Source organism: Pan troglodytes, chromosome 6 (genome assembly GCF_028858775.2).
Source record: "Pan troglodytes isolate AG18354 chromosome 6, NHGRI_mPanTro3-v2.0_pri, whole genome shotgun sequence".
Taxonomy (NCBI): domain Eukaryota; kingdom Metazoa; phylum Chordata; class Mammalia; order Primates; family Hominidae; genus Pan; species Pan troglodytes.
In genome coordinates, this window is record NC_072404.2 from 96,252,216 (window position 1) to 96,280,133 (window position 27,918).

Below are 27,918 nucleotides of genomic sequence, written 5' to 3' on the forward strand. Positions count from 1 at the left end.
ATGAATGTAATATCTTTTATTAGCCCCCATTTTTAAATTATAAAATAGTATCTTTGTGAAAATTCCAATATCACAAAAATGTATTGCTTTCAAAGACTAAACACTCTCATTAGTTCACTATTCCCAAAAGGCAGCCACTGTTAACAGTTTGCTATGCAAATACAAACATAAATGTATATTTAATATAAATACAATAGTCCATTTGTTTTCACTCTATCTTGGACCTATTGATTTATCAGTACACATAGCTATCTCAATCTTTAACAGCTGCAGAGTTGCATAGTATTCTATCACTTTGACAGATGAAAATATCTAACTCCTTACTGATGATGTTTGACAACCAACGAAAACAATGCTGCAGTGAATATTATTGTATCTATATCATGTGCTTCTAAGAGTATTTCTGTTGGTTAAATACCCACTGAGATATAAACATGCAAAATAACAGCTTGCGTGAATGCTATTATTAGGTTAATATGCCCCCTACTTTATAAACACCCAGTAACACCAGGTTAAAATTCTACTCTCACCTTGGTTGCCAAAGATTTGAGTTTTCCTAGTAGTGACTGTTTATTGGAATATACAACTTCCTCTTCATTATCTTCTCCTTCCATGATAGCACAACTGTCTGCAGCCGGGAGTTCACACTCTTTTGAGTTAGTCGTCATTACTAACTTGGAATATTTGTATTCCAGTCTAAATAGTGATAAAATAAATAAACAAATAAATATCCATTTATGTTAATATAAATAAATACTTATTTTAGGTGGTAATACACCAGCTCATTAAATTGACTTAGAGTATAATTGCTCCACCAACAAATTTCCCTAGCCTATAGCCATAGCAATATCTGTGTTATCATGTATCTACCATTTACAAAGAAATATTTCCCAGGATGTCAGAAATCAGTTCAATAGAGTTAATTCTACCACTTTACATTGAATTGTCCAATAATGAAAAAATTGGGGGGCAGGGACTTTTAGGCCTGAATGCATTTTCTTAACATGAATATTTGGAAGCCAATTCACTAAGGTTTTCCCAGTATTTAGTTCGTAAAGATGAGAATATCAAACAGGCAAGTAATTTGGCCTTTATCATCTCTCTATATTATTTATTCCTTTATACTATCACCCCAGATATTGCAATTGTCCCTAGATATTACAATATAGGAGTTCCACAGTCCCACTGAGGTATAAATCATTCTAAAAGATTCAAGTCCTATAAGAGATCAAAATACATTCAGGAATTAGGCTCAATATTCAATTCCAGATACTTGAAGACCTGGAGTAAATAAATGTGATATTTGCCTATACACTTAGTCTGTTTTTTTTTGCAAATGTCTTCCCACAAGAAATTTTAAAAGAAAAGGTGAAGTAAGAAGACAGCATTATATCATTTTTTTAAAAGGCAGACACTGAGAGAATACCTGCCTTCCAAATCTCAGCTCTGCTATCATCTACCTGAATAACATGGAGCCTCTTGTTTTCCTTGTTTTCTAATAAATGACTCTAACTCAATGATCTCTAATGTTCTATGATCTTTCTACTGTCAGAATAACAATCGTTTCCTCTGCTTGCTTTCTCAAGGCCTTTCCTATGATTTCTTCGCAAGGAGAAAATTCTTGTGTCTCTGAGAGAATCTATTTATTGGATATAATGATCAAGTCTAGAATTTTCACAACAAAATAGGCCCTCTAGCTTTCTTGTGATCATCTCAGAGGGTACTTACTTTTGATTCTTTTTCCAGAAGTAGCAGGTCAGAGCCACCAGCAAAACGGCAGTAAAAGCTCCCACACCGGCTCCCACCTTCAGCCAAAAGTCAACCGTTTCACAGGTTGCCAACTTTTTCTCAGGCAAAGAAATTCCTTTAATGCACCATTTAGGTTCATTCCACACATATAAGGTTTCCTTTAAAAAAAAAAAACATAAAACCATAGAAGACATGAGAAATGAGATTCAGACTCAACTGTGAAAGCTAGATTTGTCACTGGTCAATTTCTTACATAAAAGAAGAAAGGGTTTTGCTAACCCTTTACTTACAGTAGGCATAGAGGATTATTCAGCATTCATTTAATAAAAGCTCCAGAAACACAGGAAAAAAAGATATGTGAATGAATAAGGAATTAATAAATGAAAAATGTAAAAACCAAATAAAGACATGGATTGATGGATTGCCACCTGAGAAGGGTGCAGTACAGTACATGCCAAGGAGGTTGAATAAAAATGGCTCCATCTGGACATACCTTCTGGGCCATTTTTTTTTTTAATTTTGATGCCTTTAGACATCTTACTCATGTTTTTGAATGAAAGCTTAGGTTGCTTAATCTAAGAAATGGGTTGCATTCACCCATCATGTAAGCCCATTTTCCCAATAAGCCTGTCCTCCGAATGGAAGAACAGACCCTAGACCTGGGACATATAGGTGCACCACGGCTGGGTAACTGGTGTAAGTGGGCACACAGTCTACACCCTTCTTCCCCATGCCAAAATAAGGAGGGCATTATTCTGTGTCATCACTACCCAGACCAGTTACTTTCATCCTCCCGAAATATATGGCAATTCCTTTAGGGCAATGTTTTTCAAACTGCAAGTTACAACTAATTGTGAATAATAAAATATTAATATACTGGGTCTCAACCAGGAATTTTTTAAAATAGATAGATCAAATAGGCAGATCAAAACAGAAAATCCGAGTACAGCATATGGTTCCTTATATATTTCAACATATACGGTGACCAGTAGCAATTTGCATGGTGATTCTATCCACCAACATTAATAATATAGGCACTAATCTTTTAACATGTCTCATTAAACTTTCTGGTATACGATGGTCATTTTATCAACACTCTAACAGAGGAATAACACCATAATGTTAATTTTTATGATTTAAATACACAAACAATTTTGCAGTTAGTCATGAAGTGAAAGGGACATGAGACTCTTACTCACTGTGGGGAAAAGTTTGAATCAAGTTTTGGATAGGAAATTTCAGCATGTTTTTTAGAAAGGATATTAGTGACTGGATTTTTTTGTTAGTACATTATAACTGAAACGTGTTTCCTAAACTTAGTGCAAATAAATTTCTTTTTAAGTGGGTCACATTATTTTTTATAAAAATGGTAATGTGGGAAATGCTGAAGCATGTTCAAATTCATCTGCTGCATCTCTAAGTGTCAATAATGACAATACAGAGAGAAACAAATTCGTCAGCAAATGTTGACTTTATTTCAAGTGCATTCTAACAAGAAAAAAAGACTGTACCATCTTTGATATGGTCTTATCAAATGTGCAATGCCCAATGAGAACAGCAAGCTCTACTGTCTGATGACAGTCTTATAACAAAATCTTAAAACTTCAAAATTAAAAAAAAAATACTTGCAAACCAAGAATGCTTAACTTTTCAATAAGCGTCTCAAATACTGACATGGAAAAAAATCAAGCTATTGGCAACTTTTCTTAGTAATTCTATAACTATTAATTAGAAAGTCTTATTCATTCAACCACACATCATCGGAAAACAAAAAATGGCTGACACTGCAGCTGAAAAATTTATTCTTCTAGTGTGTAGAAATATCTTGTGAGCAGGGTAAGATAAATTTAAAGATAAATTTTAAGACAGTCCCCTTAGTGATAACACAGTATCTCTTCAAATCTTTAGTGCTGCATGACATATAGAAGTAATGCTTAATACACACTTAGAACCCAGTATAGATTTTGGAGATCCAATTTGAAAAGAGCACTTCTATCACAAGTTGTGTGGCTCTTTTTGTTTATATCAGCTGTATGTGGAGGACTTGTATAAATTTAACATACGCGCCTGTATTACATATATTTAAAGAATTAGGAAAGTGCACGCTCAATCAACATAAAGTAAAAAATTGTAAAGATGGTGTCGGAAATAGGACTGAAACACAACGGGATGGTTAAAAAATGTAAATATACCCATTGCAATATTTTGCAATAACTATTTTTCTTCTATCACGAAGCTTTGGTATCCAAAGAAATCCACATATATTCATTGACAATAAAAAATGCAGCAATATTTGTCATTTGTATATGAAGCTCACGGAGGAGTTGACTTTTTAAAATATTTTATTCAGTGATCGGAGGTGGCTATTCCCACTTACTGTACCATACCAATTTTTTATAGTTGCAATGGAATACATTAAGTAAGGTCTATGAACTCAGGAATGACATTCATAGTTTTGTAACTGAAGCTCAAGCTCCTTGGACAAATATTTCCAAAACTGGTATCTAAGCATAACAGAAGGAAATATTTAACTACTTCCAGTATTTCTCAAATTAAATTTGTAACTATAGGGGTATGTTATAAATTTCAACATGTCAAGCACATCAAAGTGATCCAAAAAGTATCATTTTAAAGGCAAAAACAAATACTAAAGAATCACACAGCAACTATCTATTCTCAACAATCTTATAATACGTTGAAGTGACCTTACCAAGGAAGAGAGTTTGAATGAAATAAAATTAGAGAATTTGTTGCAAATTTACTGTCTTAACCTTCTCATCATTCATTACCTTCCAGGAGAGAAATATTAAAGAATGTTTGGATAAAAGATCATTTAGCTATTCAAAAACCCTTGAATTAAACTTGGCAGCCAAAGGGAGTGCAGCTTCGTTTTTCATTTACTCTAAAAAACAATTATAAGATAAGCAGTTTATCAAAATTGTAGAGTAAAGGTAAAGAAGAATTTCTATTGTGAAGTAGAAAAAGCATTATCATTATTAAGAGGATTAACAAGAAACTATTTTTGTGAATCTGGAATTTTTATCCTTGACCTACTTAAAAATATTAAAAAGAAACTGTCTCAGCAGTGTGCTAGCTGAGTGAGCAGCACTGACCCTGTGTGCTCTGAACTGAAATAAGCCATCTACGAGGATGCACATTTGACAAATTAAATAACACATTTCCTAATTTTTGTTCTTGTGTTGTCTGCTTATTTTTTGTATAATGCTTTAAATTATTAATAAAAATATACTTTACATTAACTCTATGCTTGTACTTTATCATAAAATATAAAATAAATCTTGCTCCTTAAAACTTTATCTCACTTTTAGGCATATTTCTGTGTGTCTAATTTGTGTGTGTGTGTGCTGGGTTTGATGTACAATATAATTCTTAATATAGTTTCACTGCCGTTAAAGTTTGAAAAACACCAACTTAGAGAATAGTTCTCTACGGTTTTTTCCTAGGGGTGAGGTGAACACAACTGCTGCCAAATACTTGGAATGCATGGGATTGGGCGCAAGCATCCTGATTTCATTCCTCTCAAGCTCCTGCCCTTCATCCTGCTAACTGCAAGCTCTTCAAGACCTTCCTGGGCAGAACTGCTTCCCCTCTCTGATTCTCTGGTGCCCACTCTCCCTTCAGGTTTCCAGGATTAGTGTTGATTTATTTTCCTCTGTGCTTCTTTATTATGATTTTAATGGAATTTGGGCATGGAGTGGTAGTAAACAAGTGGTCTTGAAGCAGATTAAGTTTGTTTTTTTCATATGATACTACTCAAAGCTAGTTCAGTGAAGCAGACTCTCTCAAACACTATTGGTGAAAGTGAAAATGAAGTGAAAGCGAAAATTGATATGATCAAAGTAATTTGGTAATATGTATCAAGCCTTAAAAATATCCATTATTTTTGGATTCAATTAATCTCTTTCTAATAATAAACTAACAAAATCAAACTTCCTTCAGACGTTTGCTACAGAGTTATGTACAAAAAGATTGTATTCAATTTTCTCTCAAATGTCTAACAAAGGAATTATTTAATACCAAATTATATAAAAAATAAAATATCTATCAATAAATATGTTTTTAAAAATATATTTAATGAGAAGGGAAAGTTTTCATAATGTATTAAATATAAAATGGAAACAAAAAATAAGTATGAATGCACAGAAGCTATAGAGTAGGATCTTGATTTTATATGTATATGCTTTACTTTTTAGGCATGCTTCTTATAGTGAGTCAGTTATATTATCCCCATCTTAATTACACCTATACCTACATTATGTAAATCACATCTTGGTTTAATGATGTTATTCCCATATAATCCAGGTAAATACTAAAAGCCTGTGACTCCCTTATCATGATTCATTATCCTCAATCCCAGTGCACATCTGCAGCTACCCTAGCATCTGAAAGTTCAGCTGCCAAACTTGATTTTAAATGCCTACCAATGTAACATTAAGTTAAATACAAGCTTTTGCCATACTTCTGGACCTGAGTTTCTATGATTTGATGCCAGATTAACCAACTATAATGCCGAAGCTCTGCCTTGAGAGTTTATCCCTTACCTGAAATCCTCTCTTGCAGGCTCCCTCAATCTCATGGAAGTCATGCTCCGTACACAGAGGGCAAGCTTCAGCACTCTCCCACAGGAAATAGAATGTACACCCATCACAGGTACCTGCTGGGCACTTGCTAAAATCATAAACAAAACCAAAAACACATAAGTGGCAGCTTTTTAACCCATTCAATCCACTCTAATCAACACCAGAATACCTATCACATGCTGGGGAGCACTGTGTGGATGCTGAAGAAACACAAGTGGAAAAAAGTCTAAAAGACACAAACCACTATGAGATAACAGTTTGTACCTAGTAGGATGGCTGGAATCAAAAAGATAATAACAAGTGTTGTAAGGATGTGGAGATATTGGTGTCCTCATGCATGCACAGCTGATAGGAATGTAAAATTGTGCACCTGCTTTGAAAAGTTTAGCAGTTCCTCAACCAATTAAGTATAGAGTTACTATTTATTCCATCAAGTTCAGTCCTAGGTATAAACCCAAGAGAAATGAAAACATATCTCCACACAAAAACTGGTACACCAATGTTTATAGCAGCATTTTATATAATAACCAAAAGGTGGAAACAACCCAAATGTTTATCAACAGATGAATGCATAAACAAAATGCAGTATATCTGTATAAAGGAATATTATTCAGCCATAAAAGAAATGCAGTAAGGCATACCACAACTTGGAAGAACCTCGAAAATATTATGCTAAGTGAAAGAAACCAGTCACAAAATTTCACAGATTATATGATGCTATTCATATGCTATTCAAAGTCCAGAATAGAGAAATCTATAGAGACTGAAAGTAAATCAGTAGTTGCTCAGGGCTGGGAAGTGGACTAGGGCATAGGGGACTGAGAGCTAAAGGATATGAGGTTTCTGTCTGAGGTGGTGAAAATCTTCTAAAACTGACTGCGGTGGTGGTTGCCCACATCCCTGAATACTCTAAACACCACTGAATTATATGCTTTAAATGGCTGAATTGTATGGTAGGAGAATTATATTTCTATAAAGGTTTTTGTTTTTAATTTAAGAGAGAGACACAATGACCAAAAAAAAAAAAAAAAAAAAAAAAAAAGGCTCTGGAAATGCTTCTTGGTAGAAATGATACCCAAGCTGAGTCTAGAATATTTGGTAGGAGTTAGCCAGAATAGAAAAGAAGAAAGCAAAGAAATTCCTGCAAAGGAATGAACAGGTATGATTAATTGGCAGGAAATTACATGTGGGTCATTATTGCTGGAGTTTCAAGAGCAACGCAATGAGTGAGTGCTGGGCATATGGAGAGAAACTAGGTAATGAAAGGCCTCATATGTTACAGAAGTTGTAACTTCTGTTTAAGGTAATGTACTTAGGAGAGGTACTTTAGGGAATAGAATGCTGCACAGGACCCTGGTCTTTTAGAGGTAGGAGAAAGACATCATCACAAAATTGTCTGAAGTGAAAAACGAACCAACCATCAGGTCAACATGCAACGAAGTGATGCAAATAGCGTTGCAATCTTGGGTTTCCTTGGCCTAATGACAACCTGAAAAGGTGGTTACCTTCACTACTCTGAAGATGATGGATGTGGATGGGGCTTAGACACAGGGATAGGATCACGAAGAACTAACCACTAGGGAGGCTCTGGAGACTTCTTGAAACTCTTCTTTCTAGCGGGTGGGCCCATTACCTCAGCTTGCCTCTTTCATTCTGGGACAGGTAAACATAGCATGGCTGAAAAATTAATGGCTGCTATGGTGTACAGAATCCTTACTGATTGATGCCGGAAGCTATTTGGACAGATTCTAGTAAGAACTGCTGTTTTGTTCATGAATTCATTAAAACTAGAGGAATTTAAATTTGTCTACCACTTTCGGCTTCCTTAAGTCAAGCCACATAAATATAGGCTTTGCCCTGAAAACCTCCTTTAGACCTCAGCTGGTCCTGAGGACAGGTGTCCTGAAACCCTTAACAGCAAAAGGATAGCCACAAAATAGTAAGGGAAATTTAAAAAACACTCTTTTGAAGTTTTAACTTCAAATACCTTTCCAGTGATACATGGTTCAAAACTATAATATTCAGTCTAACAGCAAAGTAAAATTTCATACTGTTAGTTAACTAAATATATTCTAAGACACCCTAAGATATGAACACTAAAAAAAAAATCTACATGTCTAAAAATTGACTGCATTTTTACATGCCTATCTTTCCAAAGTGTCTGTAGACTAAGCAGAGGTGGTGGGATGTGAATAAAAGCAATGTTGTTTATAGCATGCTGTAACTGAGGCCCTATGCCATATGTCAGGGCTAAGAACAATGACAAATAGTGACTCTGGGGAAAATGGTTTAATTCTTATCTGCCTTAATTTCTCTGTTTTTTTTTAAAAAGAGTAATGAATATATTCAGACTGAAACAAAGATAGGTGGTTTTTTTTTAAAGTAAGTACAATAGATGAAAACCATGCCACATAAAATATCCATACTTTCCACCTTCTAGATAAGTAAAAAGCAACTCAAAATTTTTCTTTTTTAAAAATTAGCTAAACAATGAGAAAAAATATCCAAGAATACAATTTCCTGATCATTTAGCGAAAATAGCAAAAGTGCTCTCCTGTTCAAATCTTCCTCCCCAAATTATCCTACATTTTGTTTTCTAGCACAGTGGAGTTTTGAGTAAGGAAATAAAAAACAGTTTATCTTGGGAAAATAGAAGAGAAAGTCTGTTAAAATCTGAGAAAAATGAACTCGATAAATGAAAAAAAAAGGAGAAAACTAATCAAAGTTGCAAAAACTTCTAAAGAAAAGATCTGGGTTACAATTCTAACTGGACACTCTAATGATTATGTTTTCCTACAAATGACTTAACTCCTTCTTTCCCCTGCCACATTTTTGTAATTTGTCAAAATCAAACGCCTGCTATACTGCCTTCACGGGGTAGTTATAATGGATAAAATGAGCGAACAATTTTGGAAAGTTTAAAGCAATGCAAAAATATAAAAGACTATTAGCAATGCATATCACTTTCTAAAGAACTGCTAGAACCACAGAAACTGCAACAACAACAAAAAATCATGACACTGATTTAATTTATAAAGCTGCTGTCAGGTGTCAAAACACTATAGTGCCTTTCCTTGGCAGACTTCATTTGTTAAAAGATACTCTTAGCTTAACTCAAAATAGTTTACCTTAGAGTCAATTACTTGATTCCTTTAACCTGATGAATCACTTAAATTGTGGAACATCCAAATGTAATTGTTATAAACCTAAATGTCATAATATAATCAGTCCTTCCGTGTGAAACAGGGATGTATGAAACAATAATAATTTGAACAGCACTTATTTTTAGTATGAAAATAGAAAAAAAGTACAAGAGAAAAACAAAAAATACTTTCTCCTACCAAGAAAACAGAAAAACAAACAGTAAAATAGATAAACGTTTTATTGCCAAGTACCTGAAATACTTTTCCCTTTGATTACTTGTCCTATCATCATCTCCAGCCACCTCCCCCAGCTTTTTAAAGCTGGAATGCAGAGGTATCACAAATCATGCTTCTTTTATAATTTTTGGTTTATGCAATCACCATAGGAACCAGTGAATAAATGCCTAAAGAGACAGTACACTGTCATGGATAGCTGGGGCATGTCAGGCTAGGATTCTACAGGATTACTGGATGTGCTGTGAAATCTAGGTAGAGCAAAGACCGATTCAAAGGACAACCAGGTGGACCTTGATTTGGCTTTATTGGTAAATGAATAAGAGACTTCCCAGTTTCCTTATTTTACTTCTGGGATTGCCTTATGAATCTGGATGGCCCTGGCAATATGTAAGAATTCACATTAACCTTTTTTAGGAAGTTAGGTCTTGAATTCTAAAATGGGATACATTCCCTGAGAGATAACTGGACTGAGAGATGAGCTATTAGTGTCTTCTTTTAAATAAATCTTTCCTAAAGTAGGATCTAATTGGTTTGTATTATGAATTCATGGAGAAGAATCTTTTCTTATGAACAATTATGACTTAATACTGATCCTATTATTAACTGTTTGCACAGTTTATAATTCAGTATAAATATGTTTTGCCAAAATAGAAAATACAAAGGTTAAAACACATTTATCTATATTGTCAATATGTTTCTGATCCCTCTGGATTTTGTCTGAGGAGACTGAAGGGAAAGGCCACAGTTTTGTGTACCTAGAAAATTTGTCAGTTGAGTTATCCTCCAAGATAAACTATTGTTGCTAAGCTGCTTTCCCATGGGGCTTTTGAGTGAGCACCCCACGTTGGGGTATTCAGACTGGCATTAGTGCTGTCTGCTAACCTGCTGCTGGTAATTCCTCTCACCTTTGGCATCTCAGGAGAATCAGACTTTCTCTGCTGAGGATGGCTTGTCCCCTCTTGTATGGGGCCCAAAAAACACCACTGCATCTTGCTCCAAAATTTTTTTGCCCTGAGGCTAGAGATTACAAATTGTTTGTGAATGTGTCTTAGTCCATTCAGGCCACTATAATAAAACATATTAAATTGGGTAGTTTATATATACTTCTTATAGTTACAGGCTGAGATGTCCAAGATCACAATGTCAGCAGATTCAGTGTCTGGTGAGGGCTTGCTCTCTGCTTCATAGATAGCACTTTTTTGCTGCATCCTCATGTGGTGGAAGGGGCTAGCTAGCTCTCTGGAGTCTTTTTTTGTTTGTTTGTTTGTTTGTTTTGTTTTGAGACAGAGTTTCCATCTTGTTGCCCAAGCTGGGGTGCTATGGCGCGATCTCAGCTCACCACAACCTCCACCTCCTGGGTTCAAGTGATTCTCCTGCCTCAGCCTCCTGAGTAGCTGGGATCACAGGCGCCCGCCACAATGCCCAGCTAATTTTGTATTTTTAGTAGAGACAGGGTTTCTCCATGTTGGTCAGGCTGGTCTCAAACTCCTGACCTCATTTGATCCGCCTGCCTCGGCCTCCCAAATTGTTGGGATTACAGGCGTAAGCCACTGCGCCAGGCCTGGAGTCTCTTTTATAAGGCCACTAATCTCATTTATGTGGGGAGAGCCACCATGAGCTGATAACCTCCCAACACACCATCTCTTACTACTATCACTTCAGTATTAATGGTATTTCAGCATATGCATTTGGGGAGACACAAACATTCAGACTGAGACAGCCAAGTAAAAAGGGCTCCACAGAAAACCTCCAATCAGACTGGCACTGGAAGAATGGGGTGGGGCCTTGGGAAGTTTGCACCCTTTGCAGGGGGAGGAGTCTGGCCCCTCTTATTCCTGGGTGGCAACCTAGGATTCAGTCTGTGAGATGGGGGCTTGCTAACAGGAACCCCTCTCACTTGGCTGAGTCTTTTTCCTTTTCGCCCAATAAATTCCATAACCCCTCACCCTTCAAAGTGTCTGCAACCCTACTCTTTCCTGGATGTGTGACAAGAACCCAGTGTTTTCTACAAGAATATCACAACAGATTGAATATGAACATAAGATTTTTTATGCATAGTTCTTAGATCCAGGTTTACAAAATTCTATCATTCTCCTGCAAAACCTCCCTTTCTAAAGACTCTATCCTGAGTTAACTACCAAAAGCCAGCATCAGATCAAAACCAAGACAAACTAAATTAACTGACATTCCTTAGTTTTATCTTCAGATTCTTTATCTTGTTTAATGAAATAAAATAATTATCATCCTTATCTCAAAATTGATCTGAAAATTTTAAGAATGGTTTGTGATTTTTATATCATGTCTTAAGAGTACTTATTAGTGTCTGAAGTATACAATTTTAGCAATTCTGCTTTAATTTTTTCATTTCTTGATCAAAATGGATTTTAGCTGTTTTCACTTATGTTCATAATGCATCTATATGCCTTTTTACTTTTTAATATCCTAAGAACATATTTGGTTTTGGTCTTTTGAGTTAAATTGCCTTTTTAATTTAACTTGCACAGACTTACATATCTATTATCTGTCTATAAATTGTTCTAGGGAAAAAGAAAACAAGGGAAGTCATTTTACCAATCATCCTTCCATGTCTCTTAAGAACTGAAAATGGATACATATTTTGGTTTTAACAGTCCTTCCCCAAAGACCAAAGAAAATACTACATTAGCATCCAATAGATCTGATGAATTTGATAGAGAGACTCTAAATTGGAATCTGTGAAATAAACCCCTGGAGTGTTTGACCCTCGAATATAACAGGACAGAACTGTGAAGCATTCCTTTTGTGAGATTCAATATTCCCAGAGGCTACACTGATAATGAAGATGAATTTGGATTTTGAAGGAGGTTTTGGCAAAACAATTTTAGGCTGATTTATAAACTACTCAAGCAGTTAAATATAGTCAGAAGTTGACAGAGAGAAAAAAATGATTTTCCTCTAACTGGTGGCATCAATAAAGACCCTGTTTGAGGAAAGATGACTCATTTAAAAGAAGGCACCAATAACTTGTAAGTCAGCTGAGTTATCCTCTGGGGTAAGTGTGATATTTGCCTCTAACTTAGTGTGCTTCTTTGCAAATCTCTGCCCATGAGGAATTGGATGAAAAAATGGCAAGATGAGAGCATTATGGCATGAAAAAACCACACAGTTAGAAAATTATTCCATCGTGACTATGCCACACTGCAGCTATACAACCTGGCGCATCAGTGTTTCCTGCTCTGTAAAGTCAATGTGTTTGACTCAAGGATCTTGTGGATGCTGTGGCACCTCTATTATCAGAGTAAAAATGCTTCTCTTTATCTGCTTTTTAATAAGGCCTTTTTATACCATTTTCACTAACAGAAATGTCTCATGTTTTTAAAAGAACCCTTTGGACACAATGCTTAGGTCTAAATTCTTCCCAATAAAAGGAGAGCCTTCAGTTCCTCTATCTACCTGAGATAATGATTAGAGGTTTGGGAAGCCTTTTAGGCAAAGGCTAGAGGGCCATCTATTTAGGGGCATCTATTAATATTTAGGAATATCAGCAGCCTATTGTGCTAGCAGTTTATTCTCTGCTCAAGGTGCAAACTACACTAGAAAATCTCGTAACTTCACTCCAGCTGTCAGATTACATCTGCCACAAACACTGTACCAGTTTTATCTAAAATGTTTCATACCCTCTAGACACTTTATGGAATTAGAAGCCAACTACATTTGCCAGACCGAATAGACAGCTTGGTGTTTCCAGCTGCAGATGAGAAGGCAGCCCAGATAATTTGCTGTTCCCTCTAATTTCTCAGGTGATACACAAAGAACACATATTTCCCCCTTTCTCCTGCCCATTTCACTTTCTATTGAGACTTTCTCACTTTCCCAGGTCTGGGGATCTTATGACATTTTCCCAGGACACCAAGATATAAAACCCCAACCAACATTGCTACTGCTAAAGTAAACTTTTGCCTGGCTTGCCAAGATTTTTGGCCAAGAAATGAGATTTCCTGAGGGTGGCATTCCTTCTGCACTACCAAAGTCTCCTTCTGAGACTTTTTGGTCAGCTTATGAAGCTTCTCAAGGCAAGTGTCTGGTTAGCATCTCCCTCCCTCCACTCTGGAGATCTTAAAGCTGAAAGAATGAATGAATGGATGGATGAATGAATGAATGAATGAGAAAGAGAGAGAGAAGGAAGGAAGGAAGGAAAGAAAGAAAGAGAAAGAAAAGAAAGAAGAGAGAAAGAGAGAGAAAGAAAGAAAGAGAGAGAGGAAGAGAAGAAGTCCTCTTAAAAAATAGCCTGAGAAACTGGGCTATGTTGACTTTTTTTTTTTTTCTGTCAGTAGGAAATATTTATTCAACCTCACCGCTAAAAAAAAAAAAAAAAAAAAAAAAAAAACCTAATAATTTCAGGAAAGCTGCTGTTTCTCATGTTCTGATCTCCGAGCTCCCCCTTGTGCCCTGATGGGAAATTGATTCAAGAAAGAAATAAAGGTCAGCACGTTTAAGCTGTAGTGTTCAAGCAGCTCCCTAAAGTAGCGGTCAGCACACTTCAGTGCGCATCACAACTCTACATGAAGATTTATCAAACATGGCTGAAGGACTACACCCTTTAGACTGTCACATTTTAAATTAGCTTTTCACAAAACTAAAATTTGGAATACATTTTGAGAATCTGTCTCAGAAAAAAAAAAATCCAAAATGTGAGTTAAGAAAAAATCTGGTTCACAAATTTCAGTAGACATCAGAATTGCCTTGTGGTTTTTAAAAATGTTCCTATGCTCAGCATCTAAGATTCTATATTTTTAGGGAAGGCCAAGAAATTAATTTTTTAAATAGATACCCCAAGGTATTCTCCTGCAGGTGATCTTGATAAACCCTGGCAAAGATAGTTTACTTCCGTAAGTGGCAGACTCCTGGAGGTCAAAGGAGAAACAAGTTTTCCTCTCCAAATAGGAAAAATTCAGTTTCTACATGCCATCACTTAACTCCAGGAGACTATTTTCCTTATTACAATTAAAGCATCAGAACACACCTTACGAGAGTTAGAGTGATGAGTTTCCTAAACGACAGACCTAATCTTCATTAACATCATCTACTTGAGTTAGAGGCCTGGAGGAGGCTTTGGAAGCTATTGAAGTAGACTCCCAGAGACTACAGGTTAATTGTTAGGTTCACAAAATGGCCCCCAGATGTGCTGTAGTAAATAGAATAAGCACCTGAACTCAGAACTGTATGATGGCATATTAGAGAATGATGAAAGACACACACTTTTATTGCTAGAATCTCTGACCACACCTTTCCTTGGAGGGTGGCTTGTTGCCTTGGTTCTAGCTTGGAGGCTGGCAGAGGGATCCTCTACCACAGGATGCCCTTTTATTATTATTAGGTACTACTCTTGTTGCATCCATCTCTCACCTTGAACAGGTAAAAAGAATAATTAATTCATAGATCTATGAGAAGTGGAAACACGCAATTGGTGAAAAGAGAATGTCAGTGTGCCTTTATGCCCAAAAATAAGCCCAAAATACTGTGTTACCCCTGTAAGTATTTTTAGGATACATAAGTAGTTGAAGCAATGCTTACACCACTGATTTCCAATCCTGATGTGACATAAGCAGGACAGGTTAAAATCTCCCAAGGGTTACTGTGAAACTATCAAAAACAAAATTAACACAATCATTTTCTCTTTAAAAATATATACTTTTGCTAATTTGATAGAGAAAAAAAATCTGCAAATCAAGCTATGATCCAAAGGTATTTTAACTCAGCAAAGATTAGAAATAAATAATCTGGCTGGGTGCAATGGGTCACACCTGTAATCCCAACCCAGCTTGGGAGGCTGAGAAGAGAGTCGCTTGAGGCTAGGAGTTTGAGACCAGCTTGGGCAATGTAGGGAGATTCCCATCTCTACAAAAAATTTAAAAATAATAATAATTTTAAAAATAAAATATAAAGAAATAATCTTCATGTTGAAAAATGAATATCTGAAAAATAAAACTGAGGAGGCATTCAAGTGTCACTCACGCTATTAAAGCAGTCTGTATTTAAGTTGACAATTCTGAGTCTACAAAATTGTTTTCTTGTTGTGTTCCCATCCAAAGTGAACTGCATTATTCAGATCTTCACTATAGAGGGCTATTGCCTTAATGCTAATTTGTGTTAAATGAAGCACATTATGTATTTTATAAGTCAGACTTACCTTGGTGATTCTGCCACCATTAATCAATAAACTGAAGAGCTAGAAATCGATAATACAAATTACCCTGGCCCCCATCCCCTTCCAGAGAAAAAAGCTATGACTCAGAGGTTACATTACTTAATCTTGATCACCCAGCTAGTTAATTGTTGATCTAGTACCATAATCAGGAAAGCTACTAATCCAGCTCTCAAGGAAATTCAGGCTAAACAATAAAATAAATACAGGGATACAAGCAATATAATTAATTTTATATTGCTTCAAGAGAATTAGACACTTAACACAAACAGGACAAGAATATGTCATACAAGAGGCTAGGAAGTATTTAGATTGTACAAGGACCTATTCCTCTTAATACACACTCAGCACATTCCCTACAAAACAAAAACAAAAACAAAAAAACCCTACAGATTGTTCTGTTTTCTTTCTGCTTTATGTTCATAGAGAATATGTTTTAAAATAGTAACGTTCTGGAGAGTTTTTCTTCCTCATGGTAAACACAAATCATATGGAAATAAGGATACCTGGGGACTGAAATCACTCCTGCTCCAGATTTAGTAGGATTACACCTCATTTTCACAGCAGTTGATCGGCCATTAATACAAGATGTTGTCGCTGTAGAAGACCTATTGTAAGCCAAATAATATTTTTAAAAAACAGATATAATACAGATTACAAAGACAAAAACATGGGAAAAATTGCTCTCAGACTTCATGAACAAATGAAAAAGAAAAATGTATTAAAGTTCACTAATTTGTAATTTTAATACAAATTCAGGTCATTTACTTTCATTGCCTATGAAAAGTTGACTACTTTCCCAGGTAAAGTGATATGTTATCATCAAAGTATTTAGTAAATATATAATTTTAATAAAAATTATAATCAAAAATATTCTTAAGGGAACAAAGACCATGTCTACTTAGGCCAATGCTTTGATATGTGAATTATAAATAATTATTGCCTAGACAATGAAATAGAGTCTCTTTACTGCCAATGTAAGTGAATACACACACACACACACACACACACACACACGAGAAATTATACAAGGCTTTCAAAATATTCCATGTTTCCTACTTTTTACTATCCTTCATTTAAGAATCAGTTACTAATTATTAAGTATAAGCTACATTCTAGGAATGCTCAGGTGACATAGTTGATCTTCTCTGCCATAAGAACTCACATCTGGTATATGATTACATACACATAATTATAAATATATGAGTATTGGTGTTCCATATATATAAGTTTCTTTTGGTTAAAATATAGTCAAGGGAAACAGCATCTTCACTTACTTATAAAAGAAATGCACATCTGGTATTTGGCTTGTTGGAACTGGAAACATATCTTCTTTTATATTAATATTTTGCAATGTGGTTTCAACTGTGACTCCTAGATGACATTTAAAAAGAAACTATTAAGCAATATGGAAAATTAGTTTTATTTGGTCTCCGTAGATTTGAATAGAAAATAGCTTTAATGACTGTCATTTTACAATATTTACAGAAATGCTGTATTATATTAATGCATTCATGGTAAAAACAAGAAATTTTCCAAAGTCTCCAGAATGAAAGAGGAAAGATTCTACTCCCTAGTTTTGTAATTTTGCTTAAGTCTTTTCACTTCCCTGGGTCTTGTTGCCTGAATCTAATGCAAGCAGTAATTCGATAATCTACAAAGTTCGTTTCAGTTCTCTAACATCTCAAAAGCCTATTAAAATTTTCATTCTCCAGTGAATTTTATCGAATGAGTTAGGCTACTTTGCTAATACAGCTTTTTACTCATATTCAATACAGACATATTTGACAAAGTAAAAAATTTTGTGCCCTAATAATTTCCAGAAAATAACTCTGAAATTTGCTTAATCTAGTAAGCAGAAAACTAAGGCTTTTTTCCCCTGCCTCTTGTAAGCAAAATAACAGAGCCAAAACACAATAAGAGCAAACTTTGCTTCAGAGTTCCCACTCTGAGCAACCCCCACCCCCAGTAACTGACCTTGGTGCTGAAAGTCAATGCTAAATTCCTCTGGAGTCTATACTACAAGCAATGTTCTCAAATCTGGCCACACATCCGAATCACCTATGAAGCTTGTTAAAACCACAGATTCCTAACCCCCACTGTAGAGATAATAATAAATTTGATCCCTAAGAATCACCCACTAGAGAGCTAGATTCTTCTTGAAACTTACCTATGGCCTCCAGGACTACAGAGACAAAAAGGGAACATGAGGAATGAAACTCAGCACCCTCACCTTTGCTGTTTGTCACCTGCTTCCTTTTGGTATGAGAAAAGGTGATGGAAACTGGTGGCATATAAATAATTTAGGTGTAGTTGTGTTTGTTTACTATTCCTATTTTGTTTTTAGTTTTGATTTTTAAAATTGGTTTGCCTCTTAAACTTCTAGAAAGTCTGATGACAGGCATAGACCCTCAGAAAATGTCATACTCATATATGAATTAATACATAAATGCAGAAGCTTCTCAGAGACTAATCAATAGTCCCCACTAGTAGGAGCTTTTCAACCATCTTACAAAGTGACAATTTAAAATTACCTGTGGGGGCCTTAATCATCTATAGCAAACACCAATACAATGACAAGTTATCCATAGCATAATTTAAGAATAAATGTATGCATGCATATATGAACCAAAGGAAGCTTACCTAAGAATGTATCTGCCAGAATGATGGATTGTGATGATAAGGCTGCTCGGAAACCCTTACTTTCAGAAGGAATAATTGTTGACTGGCATACAAATGCCCCTACCAAATTTGTGTAATCATCTGACCCTGCCACTATTTCTTTTACTGTAAAGTCTGTTATATTGTTGGTACAGAGAGCCATCTTCTTCCCCTAGGAAAATAAAGTCATAAAAGAAAGGTTTTATTGGATGTCAATCTCTAAACTTAATCTTGACTAGCTAGTGACCCTAGAAGAGCAGTGGCTCTCTCCTGACTGCAAGGATTCTGATTTAGTTGATCTGGTATGAGGCCTAGCCACCCATCAGTACTTTTTAAAACCTCTCAAGGAAAGTCCAATATTCAACCAAACTTCAGAGTCTGCAGTTGTAACAAATACAGTAATTCAAGACTATACTGCTCTTCCCACTACAAGCATCATTTGTGATAAATGAAAGTCATCAAACTTAAGAAAATAAAAGTAATCTATGAAATGTTCAATTCATAGAGTAACAATGCACGCAAAAAGACCAGAAAACTGCTGATGAAAGCTTCAATGTCAAAGAAAAAGAGTTGGTCTTCCTTTTCCTTTATGACCCTATGTGTGGCAGAAAGGTAACGTGAAGGCTAAAGAAGAAAGCACAAAAGTCGTACTGCAGCAAAATTCTAGAATAACACCTGAATTCTAAATAATTGGTCACTACAAGTGTCTTTATTCACCTACTGTTAGTTTCAATGATGTGTATCTGTTCAACTGTATAACAAGTTAAAGGGAATAGAGAGATTAGCTTTTTTAATAATTTTGAAAATAATTGGAAGATATAACTTATAAAAAATGGAAAAATTGTTTAAATATAATATGTTTAAATACACTATAGTCTTACTGCAAAAGACTATAGCTTGCTCCATAATTTCTACAAAGTAAATGTAAAAATAATACAGGAAAACTATTTCATTGGTGTTAGATATAGAGTGTACACAGATGTGTAAAAAGAAAAGTATAAAAGTTTATGTTTCTTAATGCAGCTAGCAGACCTAACCTATAAATTTTTCTCCTGCTACCAGGCCTTCTGACAATAGGCCTTCTCACCAGTATATTTTACTAGGCTTAAATTAAAATGTTGAAGCCAATAAAAAATAATGAAAAAGAGCAGAGAAAAGGTACTGGGGAAAGAAAAAGGAAAATAGTGGAAGCTAAAAGGAAAGAAACAAGAATAAAAAGGAAGGAAAGAGATAGAAGCTAGAGGGGAAGAGAAGAGAAGGTGGAAAAAGAGGTAGTGCTAATGTACAATAAGATTGTGATAGAAGTATGGTAGACAATGGAATTAATCTTATTCACTGCTTCCCACAGTATCTGGCACATAAGAGGTATTTAATTTATATTTATTGAGTGAACTGAGTAACCAATCTAGTGAGTGTCTTGGATCACCCCAGGTAAAATCAAAACAGGACAACTGTCATACTATGTAAAATTTTATGGATCTTTTTGTTTGAAAACTTCTGTGGTCATCAGATCTCTTTTTGTTTCCTTTGTTCAAAGCTTTGCACAGTATCTCATAATGAAGACAATTGAAAATATAGGAGTTAATATGGGAAGTGACATGGAGGAAATGCCTTATTTTGTTCCTACTCTGTAGGTACATACCTATACATACTTCCCAACCCTAACCTCATATGTCCACTAAAATACGGGGCATCATGGTCCTGTAACCTCTCCCCATTGCCAATATCAATTAAGATTCCTCTTCTTCTCACAGCAAATAAAATCCCATTTGTATGATTTAAGCCTACCTTATCAACTGATATTTGGCCCTGCATGTCTCCTTTTTATTTTGGACAAACTTCCTCTTGAAAGTCTTTTTCTTCTTAAAACACAAAACTGACAACATAAACAACAGTAAAACTTTCTCAAATAACTTCCTGCCTAAAGAGGTAAGATTGACAACCCTGACCCATTTTTATGAAAACAAAACATCCTCAAAGCACTTACACCATAGCTCCAAGCTTCAGGTTTCAACTGACTGCAGAAGTGATTTGATACACGGAGAACCAGACAAGGTTGCCCCTAGTGGAGAAATCTGCCAATATTCTAGGCGGCAACAGAGGATCTAAGCAATCAAACCTCAGTTTCTGACACTTGGTTGATATCCATAGAGAATTTATTGGTCCATTATCACAGAAAATATCAACTTGATCGGGGCTGAAATATAGGTCCATCTCACCTTGACAGCCAGAACTCACCTCATGCCCACATAAACTGATATTGAAGAAATGGAAGTATTTTGTTCCTTTGGAGGTGAAGCTGGGGCCATTCATTAATGAGCCCACACTGCTGAGGTTGCTAAAGTCATAGTGCAAACTCTGATTTTCTTTTTCATGGTAGAAAAAGCAGTCACTATAGCAAACCGAATGGTCCTTTGATTAAAGATAAAGAAACAATATAGCAGGAAAGAAAATATTAGCTGCTACTAAAACGTGTTTGAAAAAAGTTCTAGGTGTAAAAACTATTCCAGTAATTTAGTCTTAGCTATAATATACTTTACCATACTAATATAAAGAATTTCTAAACTCTAACTAGATTTTTCTAAACAAAGTTCAGAAAATTCGGAATCTTTTAAAGACAGAGTAAAGTTATCCTCAAGTTTGTTCCTTGTAGAAAGGTATTTTAAGAAATGGCCAAAATTCTGTTACGTAAATTTAAACAGACAGTAAAACTGCTTTGTCCTTCACTCATAATATGGCATCAATCTTTGCCATTCAAAATTATAAGAAACACTAGCTGTTCCCAGATGACTGCTATAGCCAGCCTATAGATAGGTAGTTTATTTGCTGTACCTAAACAATACACAAGAAATCAGTTTTAATATTTTGGAAAAGCATTCTTATTTAGGAGCTTTTAATATTTTATGTCACCAGTAACTAGTACTTTCATAGCATACAGTAAGTGTTTAATAAACGCAAGAAGGGAGAAAACAGAAATGGTAAGTAGAAAATCTTATTTCAGAATAAATAGCAACCTCATAGCTCCCAGAGAAACATTAAGGAGAACCCTTGAATTTCTCTATTAAAATGTGCTTTCATGGGGATACCTGAAATGCAGACCCACTTACCTGATTGTTTTTACTCCCAGGCCCACATGGAATACAAGCCTCTTTGCCATAGACCTGATGTATGGACAGGTAGGTGTCAGGTGGACATTCCTTGCACTGGTTGGTTTCTTTCTCAATGTAGTGGCCTGGAGGGCAGGGGACACACGATGAACCCGACTGTTCAGAACCGAGGGCACAGGCACGGCATGAGGACGCCACCCCATCAACTGCATTAGTGGCTGTGATAGAATAAATCTTCACCATGTCATTGATGAACCGTCTATTCTAAAAAAAAGAGCATAAAGTAATGACTTCTGCCTTGGGGCTTAGTTGTACAACCAGATTATGTCTTATGTTGATATCATCAAAATAACTAAATAGAGTGTTGCAGCCTAATAGTTTGTAATTGACAATAGATTAATATCACTGCTATTTGGTTCTTCTTTTAAAAAATCTTAAATCTTGATACTAGAAACTAATTTCTGCAATAATATAGTTCCAGGAGTTTTGCCACAATTACTGTGAGATCTGTCACAATTAGTATAAATTAGGATGCAATTATAGACCTCATATCTAGAAGAACTAGTATAGGTTAAGAGAGGAACAGTTTTTATCTCCCATCATCATTTATTCACATCTTAGCCTAAATCAAATGATACAATAGGATGTTGAAAGTATGGCAGGGTAGAAATGCCTTGGAATGGGGATGAGAAAATCTTGGAAGACTAGGACCTCTAGTCACACACAAACATTAACTGTGTTAAATCAATGCAATCACACCATTTCATTGAGTCTTCCTTTCCTTCTCCAGTCCTTTCCTTAATCAACATACAGAAAAGATGTGGACTAGAGAGCAAAAACCTGGGTCTTATTATGTTTTTCCTCCTTGTAACACTGAGTCACTTTAAGGTCTGGTTTTAATTAAGCAGTTGGCGTCACTCTATCGGTAGAGCAGTGTTACTCCAGACTACTTAATGCTTTTTGTCTGGGACAAAGATAAATGGAAGGCAAGGAAAGATTCCACAGCATGTTCACGCCCCACAGGATGGTTATCTTAACCTTCATAAGGAATAACTGGAGTCAAGTACAATCTGGGGAATTTATTCCCCACTGAAAGCCTGAAGAGAAGAAAAGAAAATGCCATACATTGCCACCATAGCATTACGGCCACTTTTGAACAAGTGGTTTATCTTGTTCTCACCTTGGGAAGGTTACATCTATAGAGATCCACAAAATAAGTCCTGCTACTATTGAAACATATGGTACAATGGATATACTTAGGGGAGGAATAGGTCTATTCTGGCAGGGAAAATAAAAGAAAGGAAATGATTTTGTGTGTTAACTCAATGGTGGGTACATACACATTCTCCAGGCTGTAAAAGGAAATATTACTGTAACAAAAAAATAAAATGACACTAGTTAATGGCTCTTAAACATTAGATGACTCAGATGAAGATGAAGAAAGTTGCCCATCTTCACAAAGCCTCAGAAAGCTTTAAAAACAAGTTATTTTTAGAGAACTGCAAAATTAGATTTTCCTTCTCATAAGTTTCCAAAAACTGTATTTGTTCAGAGTGAAGAACAATTCAAAGACAGGTTGTTATTTTATTCCATACATTCTTACTCTCAAAAAATAAAAAATTATCATTTTATACCACTGAATCTATAACCAGATTATTCATTCCATATTTTTTAAAAAGCAGTCCTTTCTTCCAAATTTGAGTTATCACTTTGTATGCATCTCCACAAGGGGGCATCATTAGTGTGTTTAAAATTAAAAAAAAAAAGTGCTTGGAACTTACATCTTGACCCTGATTAGTTCTCTGGAATGCCCATGTAAATGTAAAAGTTGCATTCTTGAAGATGATATGGGTGTAAGCTTGTTTTTCTTTGGTTCCACCCCATGATTCTACCACATTCGTGCTTTTTCTATTAATATCCTGAAACATAGTGGAAAAAATATATTCAAATAAAGCACAAACTCAACATTAATATACCTGTGTATATATTACAAATGTATTCATATTTAAAGTAAACCCATTACAGTTTATGACTATTTACAAACAGCATGTAATCCCAGAACTCTTAAAACTTGCCTTCAAGTCTGCACAGGCACCTCACTCAGTAATCACAATATATCAACCACATTGTTCATATAACCTGAAAGAGGTCTCAAATCATAATATGTTTAAGGGTTGGGTTTTTTTTTTAATTGTCTATTTTTGTTTCATGTGTGTGATCTGGCTTGGGATATATACTTAGAAGAAGAAACATAACTCCTCAAACTTCTTACAATAAACTTCTAAAATTATCATTGAATGGAAAGCCTTCAAATTTTTTATCTTTTTCCTTCAGAGATTCTGATAGGGAGCTCTTACATAGGAATTCCAAGTTCCCCTGAATTATACTTGCAAGTTCCAGGGTTACTTTATCCAAGTGCATGTTAAGCAGAATGTTATTTTATGTTCATGAAATCCTCTCTTGCTTATACTTGACTTCCAAAAGGTTTAATTTATATTTTATTTATTATTTATTTAACTAAATTCAAGATAATATTAAAATCACACAAATTTGTGATATTCCAACTGATATGCTGTCATTAACATGACTGGAAAGCAAATATTAATAAGTTGACCAGATAATGTAACACACATCTAATTTATATAAAAAGAAAACCAAGTCCAAACTCTGAATTTTCTAATTTTCCTGGAAGAAATCCTGATAGATCACTTAGGAATTTGGATGGGCTTCCATTAGTTATCTGGGATGCCGGCAATAAGGTTTCATGAGCTCAAGACAAGTCTCTTTGTTTTTCATCCTTTGATAATACAGGAATCAAACATGTGATAAAGTAACCAAATATGCTCTAAAGAGACACATCCTGAGTTCACACCACAGATAGGAATAACAGAAAATGCTCATCATGCATTATAGAAATCCTCGTGTAACCAAACAATGAAATCATCATTCCGAAAAAGCAGTTCATAATATATTGATGGTGCTTCATTAAACATCATTATGGGTTATAATAATTGAAATTTAATGCATTAGTGCACATAATACCACCTTACATTTGTGAAGCACTACATGATATTCAAAGCATTTTATATATTATTTAGTTTGAGATCTCCAAAACTCCTGTGAGAAGATCAAATCACACAAAGAGGAAAGAAAATGGTAGACTTTGCCAAAAGCTGAAAGCTCTAGGATTGATTCCTCAATACAAATATCATAAGATCCCTACTCTCAGGGATGCCTGGTCAAGTGGGAGAGACAAAAACATAAATAAGTTCACATAATTAAAGCAGGGATTTTTCAAAGGGTTTTAGAAGCACACTGGAGAGAGTGGCTAACTTGACTGAAAGGAGTAAGAGAGAGCTTCTGAGAAAAGGTGAAGTTTGAGCTGCTACTGAAGTATGATTGGAGTTCATCAGACAAAATAGCAAAAGGAAAAATGTCATTCTAGCTTAGAGTGTCAACACATAGGGAATGAAAAAGTACAGAGTGTTCCACTAATACCAACAAATTCAGGTGACTAAAGAAAGGTGAGTCATAAAAGCAGGTTTGGAAACAGAGGCTGGGGAAAGAAAGAGCCATAAAGACGCCATGTTACAGAATTTGAAGTGTATTCAGAGGCCGTTGGTTCTTAAACTCTAAAGTATTTCAGAACCACCCACAATACTTGCTAAAATACAGATTGCTGTGACCACAGAGTTTCTTATTCAGTAAGACTAAGCTGAGACCCAGAAATGTGCATTTCTAACAATTTCCAAGGGGACCCAGGTGGTGCTGGTCCAGGGGCCACACTTTAAGAATCACTGCTATAGGCCATAAAAAGCACCAAGGGAAGGGATAGCTTTGTTGTTCAAGCCTCTACTGTTGAATTTTGGGGTGTCTTCTTTGTTTTGTTTTGTTTTTGAGACAGGGCCTGTTGCCCAGACTGCAGTGTAGTGGCATGATCATGTAGCTAGGATTAAAGCTCCCAAGTAGCTCAAAGTAGCTAGGATTAAAGGCATGCGCCATCGTGGCCAGCTAATTTTTTTTTTTTTTTTTTTTTTTTTTTGGTAGAGATGGGGTTTTGCCATGTTGCCCAGGCTGCTCTCAAACACCTGGGCTCAAACAATCCACCCACCTCAGCTTCCCAAAGTGCTGAGATTACAGAATTGAGCCATCACGCCAGCCTCTACTGTTCCTTTTATGTTTAAGGATAATTTTAGTTGGGCGCAGTGACTCACACCTGTAATCCCAGCACTTTGGGAGGCCAAAATGGGCAGATGACCTGAGGTCAGGAGTTCAAGAACAGCCTGGCCAACATGGTGAAACCTCATCTCTACTAAAAATACAAAAATTAGCTAGATGTATGGGGCATGCCTGTAAATCCAGCTACTCAGAAGACAGGCAGGAGAATCACTTGAACTCAGGAGGCAGAGGTTGCAGTGAGCCGAGATCGCACCACTGCACTCCAGCCTGGGCAACAGAGTGAGACTTTGTCTCCAAAAAGAAAAAATAATCATTTTGACAGCAGTATAGGTGAAAGAGTAGAGATGAGAAGAACGTATAGGAGACTACTGAATAACCCTGTTAAGAGATAATATTAGTCTGCATTTCAGCAATGGCACTGAGTATGAGAAGAACAGACTAAAGAAATAAGGAGGCAGACTTGGGAGAATTGAAGACTTATGGGTTATTTGTGATATAGATGGCTGTACTGAAGATCATTCATGATCTTTTACTGCTACAAAGTGGATACTTTTTTTTCAGAAACAAAGTCTGCCTTCATTTAAGCTATCAGTAATCACAAATAAATGTTTAAGTCTCCTCACATTTTACATATCACGGAGAAAACTGTTAATAAACTGTTAACTGGCTACTAAAAGGTCATTGGGGAAAAAAAACACAAAAACAAAGCAGGTCTGTGAAGTAACTATTTAATTGTAATGTTAAACTCTTAGCCAACAAACTTCTAAATCTCACATAAGGTCTTAGTAAATTTCATGGTGATACTTTCCTCAAGCTAAGAGTAGAGATTTGTATGACATCTAGAAAAGAAATGGGCAAAATTATGACATGAGCATAGTAGTCTTTTTCTAAATGCTCTCTTCTCAATGTTCTACATCTCCATTATTTTCTGCTCTTACTTATTAGTACAATGTTTTTTCTTTCCGGATGGTTCGAATAGCTGAATGGTTATCAGGGGAGAATTTTCATTCTGCTGGTGACGTTTTTATGAAGGAATTTTTTTTTTACCAGATTAATATTCCCTGGCCTCTATCAGTTACCCAAGCTCCCTCACTTAGTCTTTCCCATGAGGAATAAACACTTTATTTGTGGACTTCATTGCACAATTCTTAATTATTTCTTCAGATATTTGTTAATGTTTGTGAAAGGTGCTAAGAATAGCAAAAAAAAAAAAAAAAAAAGGAATTCTTATCCCAACTTGCCACAAATAAATTTACACTTGAAGGAGAATGCTAAGCTTAGAAATCTGCCTTTGAAAGCCGCCCGTCCACTTACCACCATGAAGTACAAAACACAGTCAGCTGAACAGAGGGTCTCAAAGACAAATGTTATTCTTCCTAGTTCAGAACCCGTGGCTCCAGTCATAGATGTTGGTGGTCTATTTGACAGATTAAAATGGCAACATTTATAGTATGTTCTAAATACAATTTCGAATAAAATTAAGCCACTATTTTTATTAAACTAAAAGCCATGCTCTTCTCTTCCTCTAATCTACCACTTCCCTCACCCACAACTCCTTCCTCACTTAATCCTACCTGTCCACACCCTTTGTAGACATTGAGTCCACATAACCATGGTAATATGCTTGAACCTCTTGCTGTAAATGATACCATCCATCCTAAAGGAAAAGACTCCTACTGGGTAATTTCAACACGGGGAACTAAAATGAAATGGGATTAAGAAATTTCTAACATACTATTTTACCAAGAGAACTGAGAAAAAATAGATAAATAAACCAAAAGATACTCCTGCAAACAACTTGGACTGACCTCTTCATTAAGCATCCAAGAATCAAAGTTATTGTAGCATTTGGACACACTATTGTTTAAATTTTTCAGCTTTATCTAAGTAATATATAACTAACATTTATAGTTTCTCAATCACTAATTCTACAGATATTCTTCAATATAATACATTACCCTGTGACAGCTTATTATTTACTAAGTATTTTTGTAATATTAATATGTTCCATAAAGTAGCCCTACTTCTTTATTTCTGTGGGGAAACAGGTGTGAGGA

The 27,918-nt window shown here is 35.5% G+C and overlaps 1 protein-coding gene across 6 annotated transcripts in view; it reads right to left on the reverse strand.

Moving 5' to 3' along the window:
* Positions 1–27,918, reverse strand: part of ELAPOR2 (endosome-lysosome associated apoptosis and autophagy regulator family member 2) — a 230,694-nt gene that overhangs the window by 62,593 nt on the left and 140,183 nt on the right. For all 6 annotated transcript variants that reach the window (XM_054687617.2, XM_054687619.1, XM_054687616.2 and 3 more), the window contains 10 exons: positions 27,176–27,278; positions 23,464–23,601; positions 21,683–21,946; positions 20,814–20,987; positions 18,558–18,747; positions 17,192–17,288; positions 16,421–16,522; positions 6,312–6,438; positions 1,729–1,907; positions 531–696 (listed from right to left, as the gene is read on the reverse strand). In XM_054687617.2, coding sequence (XP_054543592.1) covers positions 531–696; positions 1,729–1,907; positions 6,312–6,438; positions 16,421–16,522; positions 17,192–17,288; positions 18,558–18,747; positions 20,814–20,987; positions 21,683–21,946; positions 23,464–23,601; positions 27,176–27,278 — 1,540 coding nt within the window. The remainder of the gene's footprint in view (positions 1–530; positions 697–1,728; positions 1,908–6,311; positions 6,439–16,420; positions 16,523–17,191; positions 17,289–18,557; positions 18,748–20,813; positions 20,988–21,682; positions 21,947–23,463; positions 23,602–27,175; positions 27,279–27,918) is intronic.